This window comes from Festucalex cinctus, chromosome 6, assembly GCF_051991245.1.
Source record: "Festucalex cinctus isolate MCC-2025b chromosome 6, RoL_Fcin_1.0, whole genome shotgun sequence".
In the NCBI taxonomy this organism is placed as follows: domain Eukaryota; kingdom Metazoa; phylum Chordata; class Actinopteri; order Syngnathiformes; family Syngnathidae; genus Festucalex; species Festucalex cinctus.
In genome coordinates, this window is record NC_135416.1 from 12429159 (window position 1) to 12454750 (window position 25592).

Consider the following 25592-nt stretch of genomic DNA (forward strand, 5'->3'; position numbering starts at 1 on the left):
ACTTCATTTTTTGTATTTATTCCAACACTAAATATTGAAATAGGTGACAATTTGGCATATTAAAAAAAACACTTTCTTTGGCACTCTCTTATGCTTTAAATACACAAACTTATTGAAACACCCGTTTGCTTGTGCCTTTAAGAGGCGGGGCCTGGTGGGGTGGCCCCCAATATGGTTTCGGCGTGAGCTGTGGTTGACAGCAGCGCCTGCCTGAGTATCCTCTTTGTATATATATGTGATTTATTGTTCCCCGGTGTTCAATAAATTGGTTAACCGTCACATAAGAGGAGTAGCGTAAATACAACTAATGACCTTAAAATGACAGCCACTCTTGATATATATCACATTGTATTAAAGAAGAAAGGCAATATGTGAAGGGAGCAAAGTAAAGCTCTTCTGCGGGTCGCAGTCATTGGACCCTATGTTAATAACACACACACTCGCCAAATGTTCTCCCATTCGGCCCCCTCGTCCCACAACGGCGCTCTAATCAAAGACGGACACACTAACAAACACACATGTGCACGGGCAGCTTTTAGCTATGTTAATTTCCACTGTGCATATGAATGATCATCTAAGGGCAAACAAGCACATACAGCCGCCATCTGCTCCAATATAAAAGTGTGTGCGCTTATATGTGTGTGTCTGTTTCGATGTCATTTTTTTTTTGTGTCGGGGTTGCTTCTTTGTTTGCAGTCTATGTATTAACAATGTTGTATTTGCACACAACAAAAGAGCAGGAGGAGGATGGAAGCAACGCACACAAAACGAGAAGATGTTCGTGTAACGCAGACATGGAGAGCTAATCCTAATTTTGTTTTTCCAGCGGGGGAAGTGGATTAGAGGAGGATTAGGAAAGTATCATGACAAGATTATGACATATGAGGCTCTGCTGCGCTAAGACCATTAGCCCCTTTAATATCATCCATGCGCCTGCGTGTGCTTTTCTGTCGCGCTTTCAATAAGAAATGCGGCTTGAAACATCATTTATGACACGATTGGTTAGTTGTGATGCTTGCAAGGTGTCCTCACAAAAACAGTTTGTGCGTGCGTGCGTGTGCAATTGAGTGAATGGAAGCATGTCTGCATCAATACATTCTACAGGAAGAAAACGTGTGGAGCCTGCTGTTAGGCCTCCTCGGGGAGAGAACAGAGCGCATGTGTGTGTATGCATTGTGGGTGCACACTCGGTTTGAGGGGTTCAGATGTATTTCTGATGCTCCATGCCACATATGGGTCACTGCTGCCAGCCCCAAGGGTTCGAGGGGGGTTGGTTAAAAATTGGGGTTTCAGGAAGGGGGATGATATATTCGCGGAAACAAGAATTACTGAACTTTCCAACGATGAGCTGCTAACGTGCACTCTGGAGAGTCGCTCATGAGTGAATCACATTTATGTGGAGCAAACGGGGCCCCCCGAAATCAGACGCAGGCAAAGCGGCGAGCTGTTAAGTTTATGGGCAATGTGAGACGGGAGCTGCAAGAGGCCTGACAGGGTGTTGTTATTTTTGGTGCAGGCTTCTAAGGTAACTGAAGTCCAGACGGACACACAGACGAACCGAAACGGACGGACTTGCATGAGCGGAAACTTAAAGCCCCTGATCAGTTTTAGTTTGCACACGGACTAATTGCGGGCTCCCAACAGTAATGCTAGTGCTAACAGAACATGATATGCTTCCTGCTTGGTCCACCAATTTTACAGCGCACGGAAGGAGGTGACAGCAATGACAAAGATGCTATCTACCTTGAGAAAAGCCAGTGTACCATTAACATGATTTTAGTTTGAGGCAAACAGAATGTTGCTATCATGCACTACCTTGTCATTTCTCACAACAGCTCAACATTAAGTTCTTCCACATATTGACTTGCTTCACAGGCATATTTAGGTTCCCCTTCATCTGACCATTAGTGTTGATTTTAAGCATAGAATGGCCAAAACATCCCAAATGAAAATTAAATTGCACTAAAAGGCTACCCACCAGAGGGTGCTAGAACTGCACAAATGGAAATCAACGTTTTTAACAGATGTGTTGCATTTAAATATCGTGAACATGACGACGACGATATTGCGGAAGTTTTAATATCACAATATCACGATATTGCGCTTATTGTTGCATCCCTACTCTTAATCCCCCACTTCTGTGAAAATCGGTTTTGTTGTTTTTGCAAAATCCTCCCCACAAACAAACCAACAGTGAAGAAAAGCTAATTAACGTTATGGTTTCTTGACGGATGGCAATGGCATGAAAGTTTTGGTGATATTCATCAAAACCGAATGCGGGGGGACTTTAAACGATCACACACGTATTGATCTCTCAAAGGAACAAACACAGAGGGAGATGGATAGTTTTCCCTTCCCTCAATCAATACTCATCTCAAGCAAAAGATAGGATGAAGGTGAAGGAAGAAGAATGGAGTACAGAGCGACGACATAAAGCCTTCTCACTGAGAAATGGAGAGCGGCAAACAACATGAAGCGAGGGATGAAGGATGGTGGAGCCGTGTTATGACAAATGTCGTTAACCAATTAGACAGGGTGTTACAGGAGAGTGCTCCCAGCAGCCACTAAAAGCCTCAGTGTCACTGACCCCAGGAAGAGAATTTAATAACAAACAATCTCTCCTTTCTCTTTTTTCGCTGCCATCCTTCTTTTCTCTGACAGCCACTTTGGCCATCTTTTGTCTTGGCTGGAGTGTGTAACTCTTATTTGATGTTGGGCTTGGCAAACCTGCCCGGCTGGGCCGCCAGGTTGAGGGCCTCGTATTCTTTTGGCTTGATCGTGGCTTGGTGTACACCTGACCAGATTAGCAATTAGCTTTGGAGAATTTCTCTTTAAAATGACCAAACTTGACATGCCAGATGGTTAGTTTCATGAACCATTTGAGAAAGACTCAAAAGACACTTTTTGGAAAAGGTCGGACAAAACTCGCAAGGTTGGCAAAATAGGTCTGTCTTGTTATACCCGTTATCAATCCATAAAGGTTTATTTATATAGCATGTTTCATACATTAAAATGCAACTCAAGATATTAACAATTAAAACATCCATAATACAATAATAATCCCCCCCCCCCACACACACACACATACTCATACCCAAAAACACAGCTAAAAATATGGCGGGGCACAGAGAAACCATGTGAGGAAAGGCACCCAGGAACACTGGAGCTAAAAACTAAAAGAAAACAAAATAAAAACGGTTTAAAAAGTAAAAGAAAACAGAATAAAAGGTAAAAACAAGGCTAAAAGACAATATGATAAAAGAACTAAATAAATACAAGGGGTTAAAAAGATCGCTTAAATGCCAAACTAAATAAGTGTGTCTTGGGCCACCTCTTAAAAATAGCAGCCGTTTCTGGACAAATTGACCAGTAAGGCAAAATAATCCCACATACACAATCCAAAATGGAGAGATCAATTCCATTGCCCTTTCCACTCCCACTTTTTTTTTTTTTTTTTGCTTTCTTTGGCTGGCTGCCAATATCCATATTGTATATTAGAGCGAAATGCACAAAACAATCTTGAAAAGCTCTTTTATTCGTTTTTTTTTCCGTTTTATCGGAACGGTATCCCATAACCTGTATCTCCTCACAAGCTGCTGATGTGTGACTCATGTCACTCCCAACTGTCTCATCTTGGAAATATGGACTTGTGGAATTACACGCGTATCATTTTGCAAGTAGGCCTAACAAGGCAAGACTTACAGTTGCGATTCACTAATCTAAAAACTATTCAAAACAAAAGCTGCAAAAAAGAGAGCATATAATGTGGACGAGATATTTATGAGCATGTTTGAATCTAATTTTAAAGCGTATTATGTTCTACTAAAAAGGTGTCCCAGTGCTGCTCACACGTGTAGTTACAACACAAGAACAGCTGAGCTTTAGATGGCTCCACAATCCCCCCCATGAGAGCCCGAGTGTGGGCCAGTAGGGTGAATAAAACTTACCACCTGCTACTGTTAGTCCTCACACGCATACACACTTCTCACTAACATCTGCCTCACCAATCCCTTGTGTTTTGCCAACACCGGAAACTTTCAGCCTAATAGTCACAGCTCAAAGTTGCCCCACAGTTTCCAAGCTTTTAATGGCAGCTCGCCTTACTTCGGTAATACATATCAATCAGCGTAAACATGCATGTGCGCGCGCGCGCACGCACGTGCACACAGTGGGGTTTCTATCATTGAGCTGGGAATAACAGAGCTGACAGCCTCCTGTGCAGTGACTATTGAGCTGTTAGCGCGTAGAAAGTGAAAGCAGAAGCATGTGAGCTGAAGGATTTTTTTTTTTTTTTTTCCATGTCGTGGAATCTAAAAAGTCCAAAGCCGCCGAGGTCATATGTTCCGGATTTCGATGTGAATTTCAAGGAATATAAGGTCAGGCAAGATGTATGATGTTATATTTGACCTTGGTGAATCTCACAAGCACTGATCTAAACAAGCGGCACACAATTCTGGTTGGGTTTTGTGACTTTTTGTGTATATACACCAGATGTTATGTGAAGTAAGTGATTGTTTAAACTTGGTGAAACTCGTGCCTGGCGGAAGTTGGAACTGTAGTGTAAGGCAAATGTCACTTGTTGAATGCGATTTTGATGAATTTGATCGCAGTGCAGGCAGACAGATTCTGATCTCAGCGGATACGTGTGGCAAATGTCATCGTATTTCATTCAGAAATACGGTGTGCGATAATGTGTTGTTGTTAATAATATTTATTTTTGTATTTATTAGACTATATTATATTCCTAAAATCACACCATGGGGCCGGGGCAAAGACTGGCAGCAAATCATGTCAATTGTGTTCACACCCACAAAACAGCCGTTTTTAGCTCCCCCAAGATGCGTGTGAAAATACACAAACCCAGTCCAGCCTGCCCCTGCGCAGATCTACACCAAACCTTATTTGCCGATGTTTTTAATCAAAACAGTGACTAAGTTAATGTGGTACATGAAGCATTGCTGCCAACTCTGAAGTGTATCAGCACCCAACAACTAACTGTGTTTGTCTTCACATTTCTCAACTTTTATTTTATGTTCTGATGACAAGTTTTACATATTACTTCGTGAAACACAATCCATCCATTCATCTGTTTTCTATGAGGCTTATCCTCACAAGGATCGTTGGCGAGCTGGAGCCTATCCCACTTTAGGCAAGCGATGAGTTACACCCTGAGTTGGTCATCAGCCAATCGCAAAAAATCACATTCCTTTGTAGTAAAACTGTTCACTTCCACTCACACCTACGGACAATTTTGAGTCTTCGGTTAACATGTTTTTGGAATGTGGGAGGAAGCCTGAGTAACAGGAGAAACATGCAAACTCCACACAGGAAAGCCGGAGTTAACTTTCCATCCCAAACTTAAACTCAGCCACTGTCCTTCCTCAAAGGAACACTTCACATAAAAAAAATGTTTTTAATAATTTGTCTTAAAGGAAATAATCCTTAAAATTAGAAAGCTGCTCATACAAAAAGGGGACAAAAAATGTGTCGTGAATTTCACCTCACTTGCTATGTTATGGTGTAACGATTTATTCACTTCATTAATTCAGTGTAATTTAGATTTAGGTTCATATCTTTAGTGGTTCTCAACTCGTGGGTCGGAAACCAAAAGTGGACCGTGCAGTCATTTTGGGTTTGTTCGCTGGCAGCTAACAAAAAAAAAGAAAAAAAAAATCATTTTAAACAGATTATGAGAATATAATATATTCTCCATGTGTGTTTCAGAGGCTGTTTTTAAACAAAACATGTTCTTTGTTGTTCTATACTTTTAAGTTAAAGGTGGGTCGTGACTTTGCAACAGTTGGAAAATACAAATTCTCACAGCCTTCACTTATGTAACTAGTCTTAATATTTTTCTTGTACATTGTTGTTGAAGAAAGATTGACACATTCACATGGAAGTTTAAACAATAGAGGACCTCAGAAATATCTTTTCATTGAGGTCCCCACTTTTCAGGGATATGTCGGAGTGTTATCCCCTCTTGTCCATTTACACGTGACCACACACACACACAAATGGTCTGGTCCAGTCATGCTCATCTGTCTTTCATCTTTGCATGCTAATTAAGCTTGACCTGAAACCTCTCACTGTTTAATTGCTACCATAGAAACGACTGTTCTGGCACCACCCCTGCCCCCACACTTCAATCAGAAGCATCCATTCTGCTTGACTAACATCCGTCATCACCATCAGCACATCACCTGTGGGAAGGCGGGGAAGGAATGTTGCCGTTCAAATGCGAGTAAGCGATGATGAGAAGAGATGGCTAAGGTTCGACTCGGAAACAAAGTGGAGGCAGTCTGATGGCCTCCATCTCCTGAATGAGATGATTGTGGGACAGTGATGACTGGGGGAAATGAAGCAGTGCATGATGGGAGCGCTAAGACATTTTAAGATGTGACCTAAAATGTGCTTTTAGAAGCAACACACAAACACGCACACACATGCGCATTCAGTTCAAATGAGCCTTGTCAAGATGACATCACTAAACTTATGAACTTCTCCAAACACACACACATACTAAGAACTGCTATTACCTGTGCGGGTTTTGTCTGTACATGCAGGTTGTCAGGCCATAATGTAGTTAATAACCTTTTCCGCTCCTCTCTCCTCCCTTTAAGTCAATCGCCCCATCACCCCCCACTCCCACCTCCTCTCACCCGTTTTCATAGCATTCTATAGCATTCTATTCTGTGAGCCTTCACAACACAACAATAGGAATATAATTCACAAACCACTTCAATCTTGCAGTCATGAGTATATATAAGAATATTAGAATATTTTAAAACTCACAGAAGATCACAAGTTTAAAGAAAGTCATGTAAATGCTAATAATATACGATATATGTAGAGATATTGTGCTGCAGACTGTGACTGTCTGTAGGTGTGAGTGTGAAAGAATCTTTGTCTATGCAGTATGCGCCTGCGAGGGGCTGGGGGCCGGTCCAGGGTGCATCCCGCCTCTGGCACAAAGTCAGCTGAGATGGGCTGTGAGACAATTTCGAGCCGTCAGTTAATCTAACATGCAAGTTTTTGGAATGTGGGAGGAAACCCGAGTACCTGGAGAAAACCCATGAAAGCTATGAGAGAACATGCCAACTACACACAGGAATGTCGGAGCCCCGATTTGAACCCACAGCATTTGAGCTGCTTCTAGTATGTTTCTATATCATTACAGAAATTCTAGAGGAAATACAGAGCGGGCCTAATAAATGTGCTATATTTATTTATTTATTTATTTATTTATTCATTTTCTACAGGCTTGTTCATAAAATGATTCCAAAGGTTGTGTTGTCTCCAAAAGACATCCGCTGAGCAAATAAAAGTTCTATTTTAACTCTAAAAGGATGTCAAAGTATGAATAATGCTAGTCTGTAAAAATAGTGTAGTTTGGGATTTTTCATTATTGTTAGTTTTCGTTTGGGCTTTTTTTGTTTTAATTTCAGGCGGTTTTAATTGTTTTTTTTTAGAGCAGGTTTGTTAGTTTTTATTTTTCTGAAAATGCTCCATTTTAATTTAGTTTTATTAGTTTTGGTGTTTCTCTTAGTTTTTCTAAATATTTGTATTAAGATAAAAAAAACAAAAAAACAAAAAAAGGTTATTAAATACTGTGTAATTAATAAAGTAAACTGCGACTCATATTTTGTCCCTTCTTCTGTTAGGACATTGCACAATACATTTAAAATGAATCCCTAAAGCTCAAGTATGGCAAAAAAACAAACAAACAACATTTTTGCTATAATTATTGTTACTTTTTATAAAGCTTTATAAACATCAGGTGTAGTTTTAGCTAGTTGTTTTTTTTTTAAAGCATTTTCGTTTTTATTTTATTTCATTTTTGAAGAATTAAATAAAAAGTTTGAATTGAATGGAATAAAATGCCCCCCCCCCCCCCCCCCCCAATTTTAATTGTAGTTATTTCTGTATTTTTGTTGACTAAAACAACCTTGGTATGTAGATAATTCAAGGTGGAACACCAATATAATACCTGTACAACAGAAATTGACATTCTGAATACTAGCCTAAAATTTCACCAAGATTTAGGGTCATCTTTGAAAACAGTCACTCAAATTTGATCAAATGTGTTTGTCTTAAAAGAAGATAAGAATAAAATAAAATAGCACTTCTGAAATGTCCACATTCTTTCCTAATTGTTATCATTTGATCACCACTTTCAATCAAACGAGAGATGAAACTTGCATTTAGAGCAGCCAATGCTGAGAAAGTGTTTGTATGAGTGAGTGAATGTGAACCACATGTGCTTCTTTGTCAAAAAAAACCGAAAAACAGGCACTTTTCTCACGTGTTTTTATGCTGTGAATATTTCAGCGAAGACAGCTTTCAAACACAGATGGATTGGATATGCTGATATAGTTTCACTATTTTGGGGGGGTCGTGCAAACAAAGCCAAGCAATGAAAGTTTTTGAACACGCCAATGTGGTTTGGATTCTTTGAAAGGAACTTTGGGCAGGTGAACAATCACCTAGGGGGAAAAAAAATACAACACAAAACCAGACTGGGTTCCTCCAGAGATCAATATATTGATTTGACAACATGAATTGCCGCCATACAAAACAAATGTTACCTCCCAGGTCACTATTATTTCTGTTAACTATGGGACGCACTCACACATTGACAGTACGTCACTTGCTAAGGGCTCGTGCTTATACTGTAATTATGAAACTCGTAAAACCGGCTGACATCATTTCTGTGTCTCTTTCTCAAGCACATTACAGTAAAAGTTGTGTATTTATTAACCTGCAGGTGTCTAAATCCCACTGCTGACTTCATACCGGTCATACCGGAAGAGCCCACCCTCCTCCTCGCACTAAACCATCCATCGTTTTTTTTTTTGTTTTTTTTGCCTCGTTAAAGTCAACAATACACTCAGTTATTGCACACACGCACATCTAAAGAATAATGGAGGTAGAATGAATTAAACAAAGAGAGAAGTGAAGGAAGACCCAAACAGCAACGCATAAACACATCATTATTATCACTTTGTCTGCAGTTGCTGCGCCAAAATGAGATGAGGCAGTCCAAGTTACAATATAAACAACTAATAATTACTATTGACTCGAAGTATGTCTGCAGCTGAGAAATAAGAGCGACGGAGGGCAAATGTTACAGCCACTTGTTTGACAGCTTTAATGATGACAAAAAATTGGATTCATCGTTTATTTATCCACGGCTTGGAGGAACGGATTGTGAGAATTCCTCTTTGTGTGCTAATAGGAGAGTTTGCCAATGAGCTGTCAGGAGTATCTGACCCAGGAACAGGAAGAGACCTGCACATAACGCACACGCACAAACCTCCTGATTCTTCTTCTTCCCTTCCTTCCTCCAGCCCCCTCTCCTCTGTGTCTCTACACGCCTGCCAATTGTCCATAATTGAATTTCCCCGAAGGATGAGAATTCGTCTTTGTATTTCCATCGCGCTGAAAGTCATAAAGTTGAAGAAGTCTGTCGTTAAAACAAGGGTGGGTGAATGAGCGGAGTCCACTGCGGTGTGTGTGCGTGCGTGAAATGTTTCATAGGCCAAGTGGATTCAAGGGAATACTTGGATTGGACTTTTCTTTCAAAACTATTGAGTGCTACTAAACGGTTCAGCAAGCACAAGACGTGTCTTCAATGTGAGGATTTTACAGCCTTTGACAGTTCTCGTCTTCATGCATGTAGAATTTTTTTATTATTTTTTTTATTTTTCACTTTATTCTGATGAACGCATTTGGTATAATTTGTTCTGGAACAACCATTACTTACAATTCTGTGACTTTTTTTCTCATAAAAAATTAGAGATGTTTAATATGACTTTCTTCAAACCGATACCCGCACGAGTATTAAATTCTTGAGTAGTTACTGATACCACTAGTGCTTTTCAATCTGGAACTTCACTCGGTAGATCCGTTCGGCAAAGGAGGGACTTGATGTATTGTTTGATGTTATGATGTTATGTTTGTTTTTTTCCCCCAGCGTCTGCGTTTCCTGGTTTCGTCACAGCTGCATGTCCCGCCCTGAACAACGCCCAATTGGTCCAACCTAAAAAAAAGGTTGGTTGTGAACGTATCAGTGGGAGCAGTGCAAGATGTATTCTTGTAGTATTTGTGAACAAATACCGCAAGAACATTTTCCTTAAAATTGCATGAAATTAATTTATTATTACTTAAAGTAATGATCGTAAAACGGCCACATGAAACTCTTGACAATAGTATGTTCTATGCAGCCTCACTAGTCTAAATACTAGTTATTAAGCAGCAAAATCCAGCAGTTTTTATCAATATCAGAAGGCGGCCATTTTGCGACTTGCGGTTGAGTGTAAATGACATCATGGTTGCTCAGGTCTAAGGTAGCAACCAATCACAGCTCAGCTTCAGAAAACAGGTGAGCTGTGATTTGTCGTTGCCAGCCCTGAGCATCTGTGATGTAATCTTCAAGGGGCAAAATGGCCGCCCCATGAGATGGAGAAAAACTGCTGGATTTTGCTGCATAACTCATATTCCACAAATATAATATTAATCAGAACATCATGTTTAGACTAGTGATGTTACATATTATTGTCAAGAAATGTTTAAGGTTGATTTACCCTTTAAAAAATGATGGCAGTTATCTTTCTCATAATTCTGTTCTCTCTTCTATGAAATTGTTGTACATTTGCTTAACATGATGACTTTATCATTGTGCTATTTAGATGATATTGGCATACATTTATTTATATTATTCTTCTTTTTCTCTGACTTGACTATTATTTTGTAAGAATAAAAAAAAAAAATCACATTTATTATTGTGGACTATATTACTATAGAAACAGGTAAGCAAACATGGTGGTGTAGAAGAAGAACACCTGAATGATGAGAGTCTTAACTTGTCTTGCATAGTTTATTGGCTCCCTGGTTGAGATAGCATCTGTTTTATTCGGCATTACCCAATCTTGTTGGCATGTGTAGGTGTGCGTGTGCGTGTGTGTTGGAGAGTACTTTTTCGGCGGGCACTTGCAGAGAGGTCAGTGTCCTTTAAGAGCAAGCCGTTCAATTAGGGGGGCGTGCTTGGTGGGTTGGGGGTGCACTCTGTGCTACTGTCGAAATGATAGAGAAGAGTAATGGGATAATAACGCATCTGAGGTGGAAGCTGTCATTAGATACTAGCGACATATACGCAGCTCCACTTTCTCTATTCTTCTCACAGCGCTGATCTTCTCATTCCTATTCAAAAGCATCACATTCTGACAGGGGTGTGTGTGTGGGGGGGGGGTGTGCGCAGGTCTCATCCTGGCCTCATGATGCGTTTTAATGAGGCTAAGTCGCCGTGGTCAATTCAAAACACACTCAGCTTTCGGGGCGAAATAATGCCAGGGACTTGAAACTTGTGAGCAACATCGCAGGGAGGGATCACTGGTCAGCTTCCAGTTTCCTCTTTTGCATTGTTAGCATGCATGAGGGTCTTGCGTAAGCCTCTCCAAACCAACGCGTTGGATGGAGGGGAGAGGACGATGATGGAGGGATGAAGGAGAGCGATGGAGAGGAAGAAGATGAGGGTGACCGAGGAAGGAGTTTTGAGCGTGACAGGGGGTGCCAGTGGCCGGCGATGACGGTCCCGCTGGAAAATGCCGACTATGCCTGTGGAGTGGCACTAATGGAGCCAGAGAGGCGATGCAGTTGCCTGCCCTGGAGGGGGGATATTGTGCAACTGGACAAGGCGGCTTGACATGTAGCCAAGATGGAGGATTAGAGGAGAGGGAGGAGGCCGGCACCCGCGGGCGGAGAGAGACGGCCATGTTAGGTCTGCTGACTGATTGACATCAACACAACCTTTTCTCCCCATTCGACTCTCGCAGAGATTGCCCTCGTTCGTCCCTGTGACACTGCCGGCAAAAGGCAACATTTTTTTAGATTTTTTTTCCCCCCAGTACCGTAAAAAAAAAAATAAATAAATAAAAAAATAAATAAAAAAATACAAACTGGATTCTAACTTTATTCTCAGAATTTTGACTTTAAAGTGAGAATTCTGACTTTATTCTCAGAATTTTTAAAGTGAGACTTCTGAATTTCTGACCTCCCCCCACAATTCATACGTAACAAAGTCGGAATAGTTTTATAAAATGTAAAAGGTAATTTCAGTCAGTTTTTGTTTTAAAAAAAAGGATTTTCGTTTTTATTTTATTTCCTTAATGAAATCTTTTTTTGAAGTTTAGTTTTAGTTATTTTGGTAGTTTTAGTTAAAGGCATGGTCTTCCGTTTTCACTCAAAATGCAAAATCTAAATGCAGCATGTATACACATGAACTCCTTCTCAGTCTACAACTCTGGGCTTCTGTTTATGTGTGGTGGTGATTTTTTTTTTTCCTAATCCCCCCCACCCAGCCTGTATTTTGCTATTTTGTGTTTGTTTTGTCAACAGCGGGACGTTTCTGTGGACAGAAACTAAAATAACCTTGAGTGTCAGAGGCCAACTGCAAAGCAATGACAAAGCCGTGGCGCTGGTGTACGATGACATGTTTTTACTGTAAAATATGTAGCATCGGGGCGGCACGGTAGTCGAGTGATTAGCACGTCCGCTTCCCAGTTCTGAGGTCTCCGGTTCGAGTCCAGGCTTGGACCTTCCTGGGTGGAGTTTGCATGTTCTCCCCGTGCCCGCGTGGGTCTTCTCCGGGTACTCCGGTCTCCTCCCACATTCCAAAGACATGCATGGCAGGTTAATTGGGCGCTGCGAATTGTCCCTAGGTGTGCGTGTGAGTGTGAGTGTGGATGGTTGTTCGTCTCTGTGTGCCCTGCGATTGGCTGGCAACCAGTCCAGGGTGTCCCCCGCCTACTGCCCAGAGCCAGCTGAGATAGGCGCCAGCACCCCCCGCGAACCTTGTGAGGAATAAGCGGTCAAGAAAATGGATGGATGGATGGATATGTAGCATCGCTCAGGCTGAGAAAGACAGCAACAAGCATCAGTGTATGTTGAAATCAAGCTAGTAAAATATATTTTATACATCACAGCAGAAACTGGAACTGACACAGTATACTGCGGTAATATTCCGCTTTACGGCGTTCTGTGTAAATGGTGCAGACAGATAAATTCCTGAAGTATGGTTATGGCATTTTGCGGAAATTTTGTCGGATGTCTGTGAAACGGCTTCTGAGATGAAGAATCAGCTTAGCTTCGCTTGGCGTTAGGGCAGCAGTTGATGAAATATTACCTGCTCCTGCGATAAGTCCTAAGTGTTGCTCCAATGACTAATTACACGCTGATTATTTAGTCATTTAAAAGAGAATCTCGACACTTTATTAGCGCGCTAGAGCTATAACGCCGAGGTCAATACTGCTGAGTGGATGCGATTTGGGCGAGTGGAGGAGCCGTGCATGATAAATTGTCCTGATTACTTCATAATCCCTCCCATAACTCATCGAGCGGACCCACGCATCCATCAACACGCGCCGCGCACGGATCCATACCTGCAGAGAGAGGGAGGGTGGCCGAGGAAGATGAACATGTCCTGCTGCTGCGTAGCCCACCACTTAGCATGATTAAAATAAGCACGGCGTGTTAAGTGATGAAAAAGTAGTCAACATGAAACCGAATTATGATTTAGATGCTTGGTGGGCGGAGCCACCACACACTAGTAACGCTAATATCATGCTAGTGATTATGTCGACGACTTCACAAGTATTCATACACACACACACAACTGTAGTTTTTGCTGGCATTGCACATGTATCACTCCATATCATGCATGCTCAAGTTACTCACACGCACACCTGAGTAATTGTGTGCAACAGACATGCAGACTCCAGGCTTCAGGCTACCTGCCATTTACACAGTGATGGCTGATAAACTTTACCTCCTTCTCTTCTACTTTCTTGACTTTCCCTCCTTGTCCCGTTCACAGCTCACTCACAACGTACAAAAACACTTCTGTCATCACTTCATTGTCTTCCTCCACTCTTCTTTTTTTCCACACCATTTAAGACAGCAAACACGTCTCTAAATCTTTGCGTTAAATACGCTTCATTCATTCTGGCTCGCATTCGCCCCCCCCCTGCTGGTGTCTCCTCATTTTTCGGAGCATAACCCTCGCAGCTTCTCGCCGTCACTCCCGCCTGGCATGTTCATTATCCTGGAGATCTCGTTGGATGCGCCGCGTGACCTTTCACATGTGAGCTACCGACCTCTGACAAGCACACACCCAACAGGTGATTGAGTGAGTCGCTGTGCCAAAGTGGCAACATATTTGGTCATTGTAGGCAAGATTACTTTTGTCGTATGGTGGATTTTGAAAATTATTATTTTTTTAATGGCAGCCGTACTTAACAGTAGGGATGTAACATTAAGATACAATATTGTCACGATATGTAGGTCATGATACAATAATTATTCTGATATTGTGGGGAGGTTGGCGATACAAAAGAACGGTCATAAATGAGCTCATGCTAAAAAAAAATACAATATTGTCCTTTTGTACATTACAGCAAAGCATATAAACAACATACCATCTCTAATACTTAATATTGAAGCAGTTGCTAATGCAAGGACATTGAGTTCCTCCACATGTTGACTCGGTTCACAAGCATATTACGTGCCCCTTCATCTGACCATTAAGGTGGATTTTAAACATAGAAGGGCCAAAACATGCCTTGTAAAAATCACACTGTACTAAAAAAAAAAATAGCCGCCAGAGGTTAGTAGAAGTGCACAAATGGAAATAAACCTGATATTGTTAACAGATGTGTTGCTTTCAATATCGTGACATGACCACGACGATATATTGTGCCAGTTTTGCGATATGATATTGCATTACATGCCCTGCGATTGGTTGGCAACCAGTCCAGGGTGTCCCCTGCCTACTGCCCAGAGCCAGCTGAGATAGGCGCCAGCGGCCCCCGCGGCCCTTGTGAGGAATAAGCGGTCAAGAAAATGGATGGATGGATGGATATTGCATTACATCCCTACTGAACAGCACTTTTAAAATATGATTGAAATTGTTAGGGACACCAAATTTAAATGAAATCAGTGGCGTGGACAGTTTTATGAACTAAAAGACATTTCACAACCTTTACTGAGCCCAGGCAGACTTTTTACTTTGGATAACTCATGCACCACAAAAAAAAAAAACACGATATGTCACTGACATTGATAGTTGAGAAAAGTTACATTATTTGTCGTAAGTACAAGATTTTTGGACCAACTCAGTGAAATTGGATAATTTCCCACATTGCAGCTGATGATTTCTCATAGTAAACTCTGGAAATCCACGAAAAAAATGTCAGTAGTTTCTTAGAAAAAAACTTGTGATATCACATATCAGCATATTTTTTTCATGTAACTTCAGTGCAGAAGCAGGGTTTCCCCCAGTGCTTTATAGGGCTGGCGGCCCACCTGGCCTGTAAAGCACTGGGGGAAACCCTGAGAATAAGTAAATTACCAAAAGCATTTTGTTTTTCTCATTTTTGCTGGAGATGCCGGTGATCACAGAGTAGTAAAATATGCTGAGGAAATGAACATTACTTGGTCGTAAAATTTTGAATTTTAATGTTAGAAGAACAGAATGCACACATATTGATTCAATGTGTCAATTTTAACAGTCGTTACATATACACTTAGCAGTTGATATTGTTAAAAGTTAAATGTGTGATGGTGACAGTTATTTCCCTTTTCATTATTTCCCATAGGAGAAATAGTCGAGTCTTGTATAGCATCTTATTATAAAACTCTTTCTCAGTCTCTTTTGTTGGGTGGCACTTAATGAAGTGACGGACAATAATAATAATGTGATTTTACACACACAATCTGTCTTTAAAAACGAATCAGCAGCAGCGGGTGACCAAATCAAACTGCCTGGACTTTTTTCAGCTCACCCACAGAAAAGTTTGTTCTGGCTGTGATCAAATTGAAGCGGGGCGTTTTCAGTTCACGTTTACATTTTGTCTGTATCACATAATCTTTTGTGCAGGTGCCCTCTCATAAATGCCACTCTGGCTTTGGCAAAGCCCTCCCGAATCTCTCCCGAATGAATTGCGGCATTGTGTTGGGATATGAATGGTAAAATCACTTCTTAGGAATGAGTGGCCTTGAGCAATTCAGACGTCAATCATGTTACTCATGCGAAGGCAAATGAGTGACTCACTGACACTCAGCACCTTCATGCTGTTTGCACTCAAGGTGATTCCTGAAAAAAAAAAAAAAAAAAAAAACGTAACAAATGTTTAGTTGGATGCTTCCTGTGAGTCCGAATGACTCCTGGACTGTTGAACAGCATCTGTTGGGAAGATGTGAAAAGAGCTCTTTTGTTTTATGAGAGTGTGTGCATGAGAATTGTTTCATATCTCTTCAAGCGCATTCAAAGAAACGGGAGGGGGCAGGAAATCGGGCTGAATGGTGAAGTGGTGAGCTGGTGCAAGTGTGTGTGTGTGTTTGTCCACGATGGGAAGGAGACCGAGATGCTTAGAGGGATTTAAATCATTCCCTTGGACGGACACCATGACATATTTATATACTGGATTATGAGTAAGCAATCGCTAAATATATCTTCATTCATCACACAAAACAACCTTAGCAATGCTGGAAAGTGTCAAAAATATCAGGCAGCATCCATATGAAATTCATATTATTAAATATTAATTTAAATCTTCAAACATATCACCACTTTAATTAGTTTAATACAAAATACAATAATAAAATAAAATAAAATAAACAATATTGTAAATATTTAGAAGGACATTCCGCCTTGGACGTGTCACCTCCCGATTAGATCTCCTGACTGGGACATTCTTGACCTTTCACCTCTCTGGGACCCAAGAGGTCACCGTCACTGGGGTAACTAAAAGCACTGGATTTGTTTTCTCTTAATTAAAAAACATTATTTACCAGGAGAAAAATGTTATCCTCTCTACCTCTGACCTTCGCCTTCCATTTTGCTTTCTCCTCATTTTCCTCCTCCATGTTATTTAACTGTCGACACACCAAGAAGATCCACTTGTTCCCAAACATTTGCACTCTTTGGACCATTGTACAGGGCCTGTCGTCTAAACCGAGGTGGCAAGTGCAAGTGCAAGTGCGTGTGCGTGTGTGTGTGTGCGTATCAGGGTTTACAAAAGACAAAGGCACAACCTACTAGGCTGCTAAGCAACAATGCCACTTGGTAAAGCCCCATCATGGCACAGCTTATCTGAGGATTAACCGCTATTACATGCACAAACACACACACAATTAGCACTCTATTTTCATGGGCAGAGTACGTGCATAAAAGCTGGCGCATCTTCATTGTCGTGCCGGGGCAAGTCCATTTTACTGTGTTTGGGAATTTGGCAGATGTCGTTCCATCGAACCTGGGGCATTTTCTTGTTTGGTGACTGAAAGTAGAATAGATTTTAGACCGGCTTGGAGTAGGTCTAAGTTGTGGTGCAGGTGGTGTAACGTTTCTTTTGGCGAATTTGAACAAGATGCAGACTTTCTGCGCTATGCTGAAATGTGTGGTTGATGTCATCGTTTTATAAAAACAATGTCGTTGCGGTTTCTGGGACCAAAAGGTATACAACACTGTTTTATTTATGTATTTATTTATTCTTTCTTTCTCTGGCTGTATGTCAGGTATGCAGCACCTGAGTGTGACGAGATCACCCTCCACTCTGATTGTTTGTATGCCTATAACTGTGCCACCCAACACGATGATTTTAAAAATATAATAGATTCAGAGTGTTTGACGCTGTCTACCCTGCGTCAACCACATATATAGGTTCTGAGTAGTGTTAAAGGAACACAAGACTTATGAAAAGCTAACCAGCTATTCTGTGAAATGGTTAATTTCAACTATTCCTTGGAAAAAAAAAAGGCAATTTATGTTGATCAGTTGTAATTTTATAGCACTTTTTATAAATATTTTTGTGTTACGTACTGTATCGGGCATTTAGGACAGTCACATGATCTTCGTGACATATCGCATGCGTGAAATACACATTGAATGAATGACAACAATGAATTCACAAGGATTTGTCGCGTCCCATGGCGGACATCAAAGGTGGAATTTAGATAAAACTGGCACATCCAGCCGTCGGCCCCCGACTGAAGCTAGTTGAAATTTGAACAGTGTAAATTGGAAGTATTATGTGGGAGTTGTTACGTGGCAAAAAAGTGAGGAGAATAAAAATCACAATAACATATGCTGAAGCATTCCCACAATGAATGGATGAATAAATTTTCTTAAAATACAAGTACGGGAAAAAAAATCCGTGTGGTCCGTAGACTGTTAGAACTTATGATGAGAATCTTAAAATTCCAACACATTAGTTTCGCTTCCTGTTTAACTAAAAGGAAAATGCAATGTTTGAACGATCTGAGATCAATGTGACACTCGAAAGAAGCAAGTCAGGAAAATAACAATAAAATCCAAACATCTCATCAATCTGAACTCACTCACACTGAAACAAAACCAGACTTATGGAAAAAACAAAAGGTTCTCTTTTCATCTAGCACACCATCCTTTCATCAATCCCCAAGCATTTACTTTACAGTTTTAATAAAAGAATAGAACGTCATAAAAGGTGCCAGAAGTGAACCTTGTCAGTTCAGTGGTCATAAAGTCCATGATTGCACGCACACACGTCTGTGGGTGAGCCCGGACGGGTGATTTGCGCAGCGGCTTGGCGGTTGTCGGGGTTCTTGGCAAAGGTGCTGATCTTTTAGTGGGCCATCATGTTTTACAGAGTCCATCTAATGAACTGGCTCTGCTGGACCCAATCACCTTCCCTTTCGCTCTCTCAGCTCTCGCTTGGAGCAAACAGTCACAGCTGCGGTTCTCAGCACTCTACATTACAATACGGGGACAGCGTGTGTGTCTGCGTGCGTGTGTGCGTGCGTGCGTGGGTGTGTGTGTGCCTTGGCAAATACTGAGAGACATGGTTGCTGGGGTGTTGCCCGCCACATGGTGTCTCCAGATGTGTGTAACCCAATGCAGTCTGTGCCCTGCGGTATTGGATAAACGTGTCTGTTGAGGACGCAGGTGTTTAAAAAAAGAAATATATTTTGGAAAACTGACTTTTTAATTGCTTGTATACAAACAGTCGGAGTGAATGAAATTGTGAAATTAGACAACAGAGAACATTTTTTTTGTAAATGTGTCTATAAACAAGCTGTTCAGGTTTTGGCCCAATTGTGATGATTTATGTGTGTCCACTGCATGTTGGCTTGGTTGAGAAGTGCAAACAATAAATGCTTTGGCTCATTGAGACATTTTCAGCAGTGAAAAGATATTTTGTCTATAAATGATGTGATAACTTCATTATTTTTCATGAACAATTCATACCGTTAAAAAGACATTTTTCCACTGAAGATGACATCACCTGTGCTGAGGAAGTAGGTAACGACTAATCATGGTCATGCTGGGTTTGGTCAGCAAGTTGAGCCATAACTGGTCGTTACCTACTTCCTCAGCACAGATGATGTCAAGTGGAAAAATCTATTTTAAAATGTATTAATTGTACATGAAAAATAATGAAGTTATCAAAACATTAACTTTTTATTGCTAAAAATGTTTAAATGAGTCAAGTATCCATTTAACGAGTTTTTTAAATTTAAAGCCTTGACTTGACTTGAGTTAGAATTCTTCCATAACTTTCGTAACTTCATGCATGTTGCAGACTTTTTGTGAGCGGCTGTCATGGGTGCCACCATGAAAAGTCAGCAGAGGATTCATGATTGTTTTTACCTTTTTATATTAACAGGATTTAATTTTCTTTTGCACTTGTATGGCAATTAAGAATATTTATCAATATTTCACCCAACATATTGCCCTTAAATATAGCTAACAAAGGACTTCAGATGGTGATTGTTTTACGCTGGAACAGATTCATTTGATTTTCATTATTTCTAGGGATGCGTGAGTCATTTTAAGGTATCAGTATTCGTGACGGTGACAGATACCAGTAATGGCCGCCCTCTTGTGGCAATTTTACTATCTGGAACTACAAATTAGAAATTAGAATAATAGAAAATTGCAATTAATTTCATGCAATTTTAGGGGGAAATGCTATATTGTGATATATAAGTCTTTCTTTAAAATTATCCATCTTTTTTTCTTGTGGAAATTTTATGTATAATAAGTACTAGTGGTATTGGTACTTGGTCTCAGTATCAGTGACCACGCATGTAGGAATAATTGTAAATAATAAGTTATCATACATTTGCTGCAAAGAAGAACTGCTTCTGCTTGCAATGAAGAATACTCTTCTCTGTTCCTACTCACATTCACATAACCTGGCTATTTGAAGATGACACAAAAAGCTGAAGAACCACAACATCTAATGCAGCAGAATGGTTCGAGCCAGTCTGCTGAGGTCGCCTTTTTCTGTTAAGAAATGATTGCAACTGCGATTGGCTGGCAACCAGTCCAGGGTGTCCCCCAACTACTGCCCAGAGCCAGCTGAGATAGGCGCCAGCACCCCCCTTGACCCTTGTGAGGAATAAGCGGTCAAGAAAATGGATGGATGGGTGGATGGATGGAAATGATTGCAAACTTGACCACACATGTACTCAGCAATCTTCCACTCGCATGCACAACACATAAACAAAGTACACTGTGTTCCAACTATGCCTTGACTTTGCATTTTTAGGATTGGAACACCCATGTAACTCGGGGCGTGCAAACGGCGTGGAAAACCAAATAAAAAGAGAGGGTGAGGAGAAGAATCTTCAGTTGTGCAGAAGTGAACTGTATCAGTCAGTTCCTCTCATCTCTCCTCGCGAGCCCTGAACTGAGTGTCTTCTCCCCTTTTTGTGTCATGTTTAATAGATGTCAAACAAGTAAACCTGACATTTAATTGGTGCAAGTATCTACATAAAAAAAATAAAAAATAAAAAATAAAAAGTTGGAACGGCGTTCCCTCATTATTTTCTATGAGAACATTTCATTCTAAATTCCTAACAAATTAATGACCAGCGGAATGGCTCGTGTCCTTCATTTGCATTTTCTATATGAACCCACAATGTTACAAACCCTTTTTCCAAATAGTTTGATCAATTGACATTTGAATTGTATATTCAAAGGAAATTTAATTTGAGATCTCAAGGATATGTAGCAAAAATATTCCATTATTACTTGATAGATTGAGAGCTTTACACAGTAAAACATCATAGTCTCCAATAGTAAATATATGTTAATGTAGTGAGAAAAAGAATATGAAATATACTCCATCCATCCATTTTCTTGACCGCTTATTCCTCACAAGGGTCGCGGGGGGTGCTGGAGCCTATCTCAGCTGGCTTTGGGCAGTCGGCGGTTGTACACCCTGAACTGGTTGCCAGCCAATCGCAGCATGAAATTTACTTTACAGGAAAATTGAGGACATGAAGCCTTCAACTACTGCACTAAGCAACGTTTAAAAGCATAACACACACACACACACGGTTTTAAACTGTAACAGAGTGAAAAGAAAAATGTTCATAATAGCAGGTTGAGTAAGTGTTCATATATATAGCAGTACTGTTGGAAGAAGCCAAGACTTCGCACATACCATCTGACCCCAATTGAAAACTTAACACGGTTCCACTTCCACGTCAAGATTCTCAAGGGTTTCGTGTTATGTTTTCTAAAAATATAATAAGACACCGCATGGGGGAAAGGCAAACACAAAAGAATTAATATTGACTTCATCTTTGCGGTTGAAATGCACACTAAATGACTTCCATACGTCTGACAAATGCGCTCACACTTTTGTGGCTGCCGAGGTGTCGGCTTGGCAACGATTTTCGTCATTGTCAACGAGCACACTTGTCTCTTTCCGTGCATTTTTATGATCTATTTTATGCTAACACACCTCCCATAGCCAATACCAGCACCCAGGGAATGGTGTTATGACGGATGAGGCAGACTTGTTTTCGGAAGATGGAACACCAGCAGGGATTCCGACGCACACAACTGCCGCTACACAAACGTATGTTGGCGCACTCAGAGGCCGTTTGTCTGTGACAGCTGAGTGGAGAGAAGCATAGCCGGGATGTATTTTTACCTTGGGACCACACGCTGAGCAAAATGCCAAGTCTTGGCCTTGAGCAACACACCCCACACACACACACACACACGCGCGCGCACCCCCACACGCACGCGCACACGTAGTGGTGCACGAGCAGACACGCAACCTCAGACATGACAGGTTGAGCACAGCCAACCACCGGAGCTGCCGCAGAACATAAACAACTTTCACACAATGTGAATCATCTGAGAACATGTCAATATTGTTTTAGATAAATATATTCAGCTGCATTTATATATAAATATGTATATACAGTATATACACCATAATTATTCTCCCGAGACCACAAACAACCATGACGAGCAGTTAGTTCCCACAGTCTGAGATGTACAGATCGTTTTACGCTAAGCGCTGCGACAAAGCTGGAAGGTGCGGGAACAATCGGCAGGCAGGCGCACGACTGTTGATTTTCTGTGACTAAAACTATTTACTACCCATGAAAGGCCAAATGTAACTTAAGAGGAGAAACCTGATTCATCATGAGCGCACAGGCGCATGCATGCACACACAGTGAACAGCAGCTGTCGGGGTGCTAATCTCCATTAGCTACTGAACTGGCCTCACTGGAGAGAGCCAGTGAAAATCACACGTCTCCGTCACATTTGTCTATGTTCCACCACATCATTGTTGTTGAGCTGCTTCCACAGCAGCGCCAGACCAAAATGGCTGCAAGATACACTATATGGACAAAAGTAGTGGGACACCAGACGTAATAAATTACAGTGTAAAAGAAAACGAGTAGTTGGAGTCACTGATTGTGTCGAGCATTTGTGTCCAAACTACGGCCTAAGTGAGCCGCAGCATATACTAAAAAATGGCATCTGCTACTAATCAATTTGTTTTCCATACTGTAGAGCTTTTCTTAATTTACAATTAAACAAGTAACACAATTTTTCGTCATAACACTGTGGTGAATAAAGCTAATAAAAGCAAAACTTTTCTCCGTTTTCTGCTCTGTGCCAAGGTCCAAATTGTGAAAATACCACAGTAATAATTCCCAGGTAAAACTGCTTTAAAAACTGTCACCTTAAGACATATTGCTCCTGCTTTGTTTCTGAATGTAGATCTGGGATTCGGCTGCTGTTGAGTCCAGGGGTTGATATTTTCTGATGGGTTACAAAATCATCTCAAACACCCCAAATTTGCCCAATTGAAAGCTGTTCAGGTAGCAGTTAACTCATTTGCTCCTAAAAACATATAAAAACATTCTATTTTAAATATTGCCATGGTCCCAAAAGTTTTTGTTTTGTTTTTTTAAATGCTAGAGCAGTGATGCAGCCTCTGACCTGAAGAGGTCACTTAAAGCAATGGTAGTTATTACAAAAAACGGCCAGAAGGTGGCAGCAGAGTATAAGAGATCAACCATGGCCATGTTGCAACAAGCTGTTTTCTCCAGTGTTTTCAGCAGGTTTGTGAATAATAATATGCTAATTTCTACAAAATGTAAACAGATAGAAACATTTATTTTTTTTTAACTGTCGAAAGAAGAGACTCTAATCTTTCTTTTTGCAGGTTCAATGTTCAAATAGCACTAGAATACAATATTCTGCAGGCCTTGCAAAATCAGTCCAGCTCCAGTAAAACAGCCAGGAGCGAACGGGATTGCTTCAGTAAAAATGGCTGGGAATGAATGAGTAAAATAAATAAATAAATAACAACAACAACAACACTGCAATATATAAACAATATGCAATTGCTCTATTGAGTAATTTTGGTGTGTTTGATAAATAAAAGCAAAAAAAAAAAAAACCTCAAATTGGCCCTTGCATCTTTTGATTTTCTCAATTTAGTTAGCGCAGATTAGGAAGAGAAAATGAGTTCCACAAAGTTAGGAGTGTAGAATTAGTGAAAATACCTTGATGAGATGAGATGAAAAATCAAGACTTGGGTGGACTGAGGTTTACAGTCCAACTAATGATTCCTTAATGGAATGATTAAGACTGTTTGGAGAGCATTTCAACACATCTACAGAAAGCTACACTGATTAGAATTTATTTGTAAAAGGTCAAAATGGCCTCGATAACAATCATTGGCCATGAGATGAATAAAGATGCAGAAAGATTTGTGTAGAAATATCCAAAAGTAAAATATCTACATTTGTGTAGCTTGTACCCAGTGGAACAGAAATGGATACTTAATATAACCTCGTTGTAGAATTCTGTCCAAAATGATGTCATCATAATGTCATCAAGCCATTTGTCACCCGAGTGATGTCAGGCCTTCCATACAACAATAAAGAGCAGCTCGGGGGACGTTCGAAAGGACAAAGGAAACCAGGACTTACAGTCTGTGAAGCTTCGTCGTGCCCAGGAAGAGCAGCTCAGGAAAAACCGCCAGATTATTACGATTCAGGCGCCTAAAAAAAGACAGAAAGCGTATCAGAAAACCAGGAAACCATGTCTTTCAAATTAAGGGTGTTGTAAAGTAGCTGTTTAATGTTTAATGCCTGCCATTGTAGAGAAGTAAGGAAAAAGGTGGATCAAGACACTCACTAGCATTCATTAGCTTGCACTAAGAAGACAGCAATAAACAGTTAAATAATTAGCACTCTTACAGTGTCAGCCAAAGCAACATTATTGCCGCTTATAAAACTTAAACTACACAACCGTTTGGCATAAAAATTGCAAATCACGAGAATCTGGATCACAAAAATAAGAGGACTTAGTTTAAATCACAATGGACCCGCGCCACGCCACAAAACCCAACCACTGCCCCAAAATAAACCTATTGCTCACATTTTGTTATACTCCATGAACCAGAATGGAGCCTCACTCCACAATCAGAAATGGTAATATTGTGTTGTGTGAGATCCTCCACAAACAAAGAAACTGCAAACAATATTGGCATTTCACTTTATGTGTGTGCTTGTGTTCTGTTGTGCCCTCTACTCAAGGCTGGACTAGCCATCTGGCATACAAGGCAGATGCCCGGTGGGCCGGCCTCTTTTGGGGCCGATGCAGCGCTTTTTCACTCATTCAGTCCCAGCCATTTTCACTGAAGCAACCCCCTTCAGCGGCTGATTTTGTAAGGCTCACAGACTATTGTGCTCTATTGCTATAAAAACATGGAACCTACCAAAGGAAAGATTAGAGTCTCTTCTGTCATCAGGAAAAAAAAAGTATATTTCTATCTGTTTCTGTTTTGCAGCAATTAGCATTAGAATATAGCTACGCTTCATCATCATTCACAAATTATTTAGAACTATGGGGAATTCAGCTTGTTTGCAACATGGCCCTGGTTGATCTCTTACACTCTGCTGCCACCAGCTGTCCGTTTTTGTAATTACTACCATTGCTTCAACCTTTCTCTGTAGTTCAGAGGGTGCATCTTAGCCTGCTGTATGCGCTAGCAAAAAAACATCAACAACATAAACGTCTGAATACGTTTTTGGGACACTTAAAACATTTAATATAGAACATATTAATACCTTTTTGGAGCAAATTAGTTAATTATTATTTTCCTACATTTTACCCCAAGAGACTGGCTCACAATTTAGTCGGACTAGTGTGATAATCCAGTTCAAATGTAGATCCCAAACTGAAACATCATCAATAAACATCAGTGGCAGAACTACATGTTAGGCAGGAG

At 40.6% G+C, this 25592-nt stretch overlaps 1 protein-coding gene across 8 annotated transcripts in view; it reads right to left on the reverse strand.

Moving 5' to 3' along the window:
* The window catches only part of slit2 (slit homolog 2 (Drosophila)), a 109852-nt gene that overhangs the window by 71125 nt on the left and 13135 nt on the right, over nt 1-25592 (reverse strand). For all 8 annotated transcript variants that reach the window (XM_077524312.1, XM_077524310.1, XM_077524307.1 and 5 more), the window contains exon 4: nt 24289-24360. In XM_077524312.1, the coding sequence (XP_077380438.1) occupies nt 24289-24360 (72 nt within the window). The remainder of the gene's footprint in view (nt 1-24288; nt 24361-25592) is intronic.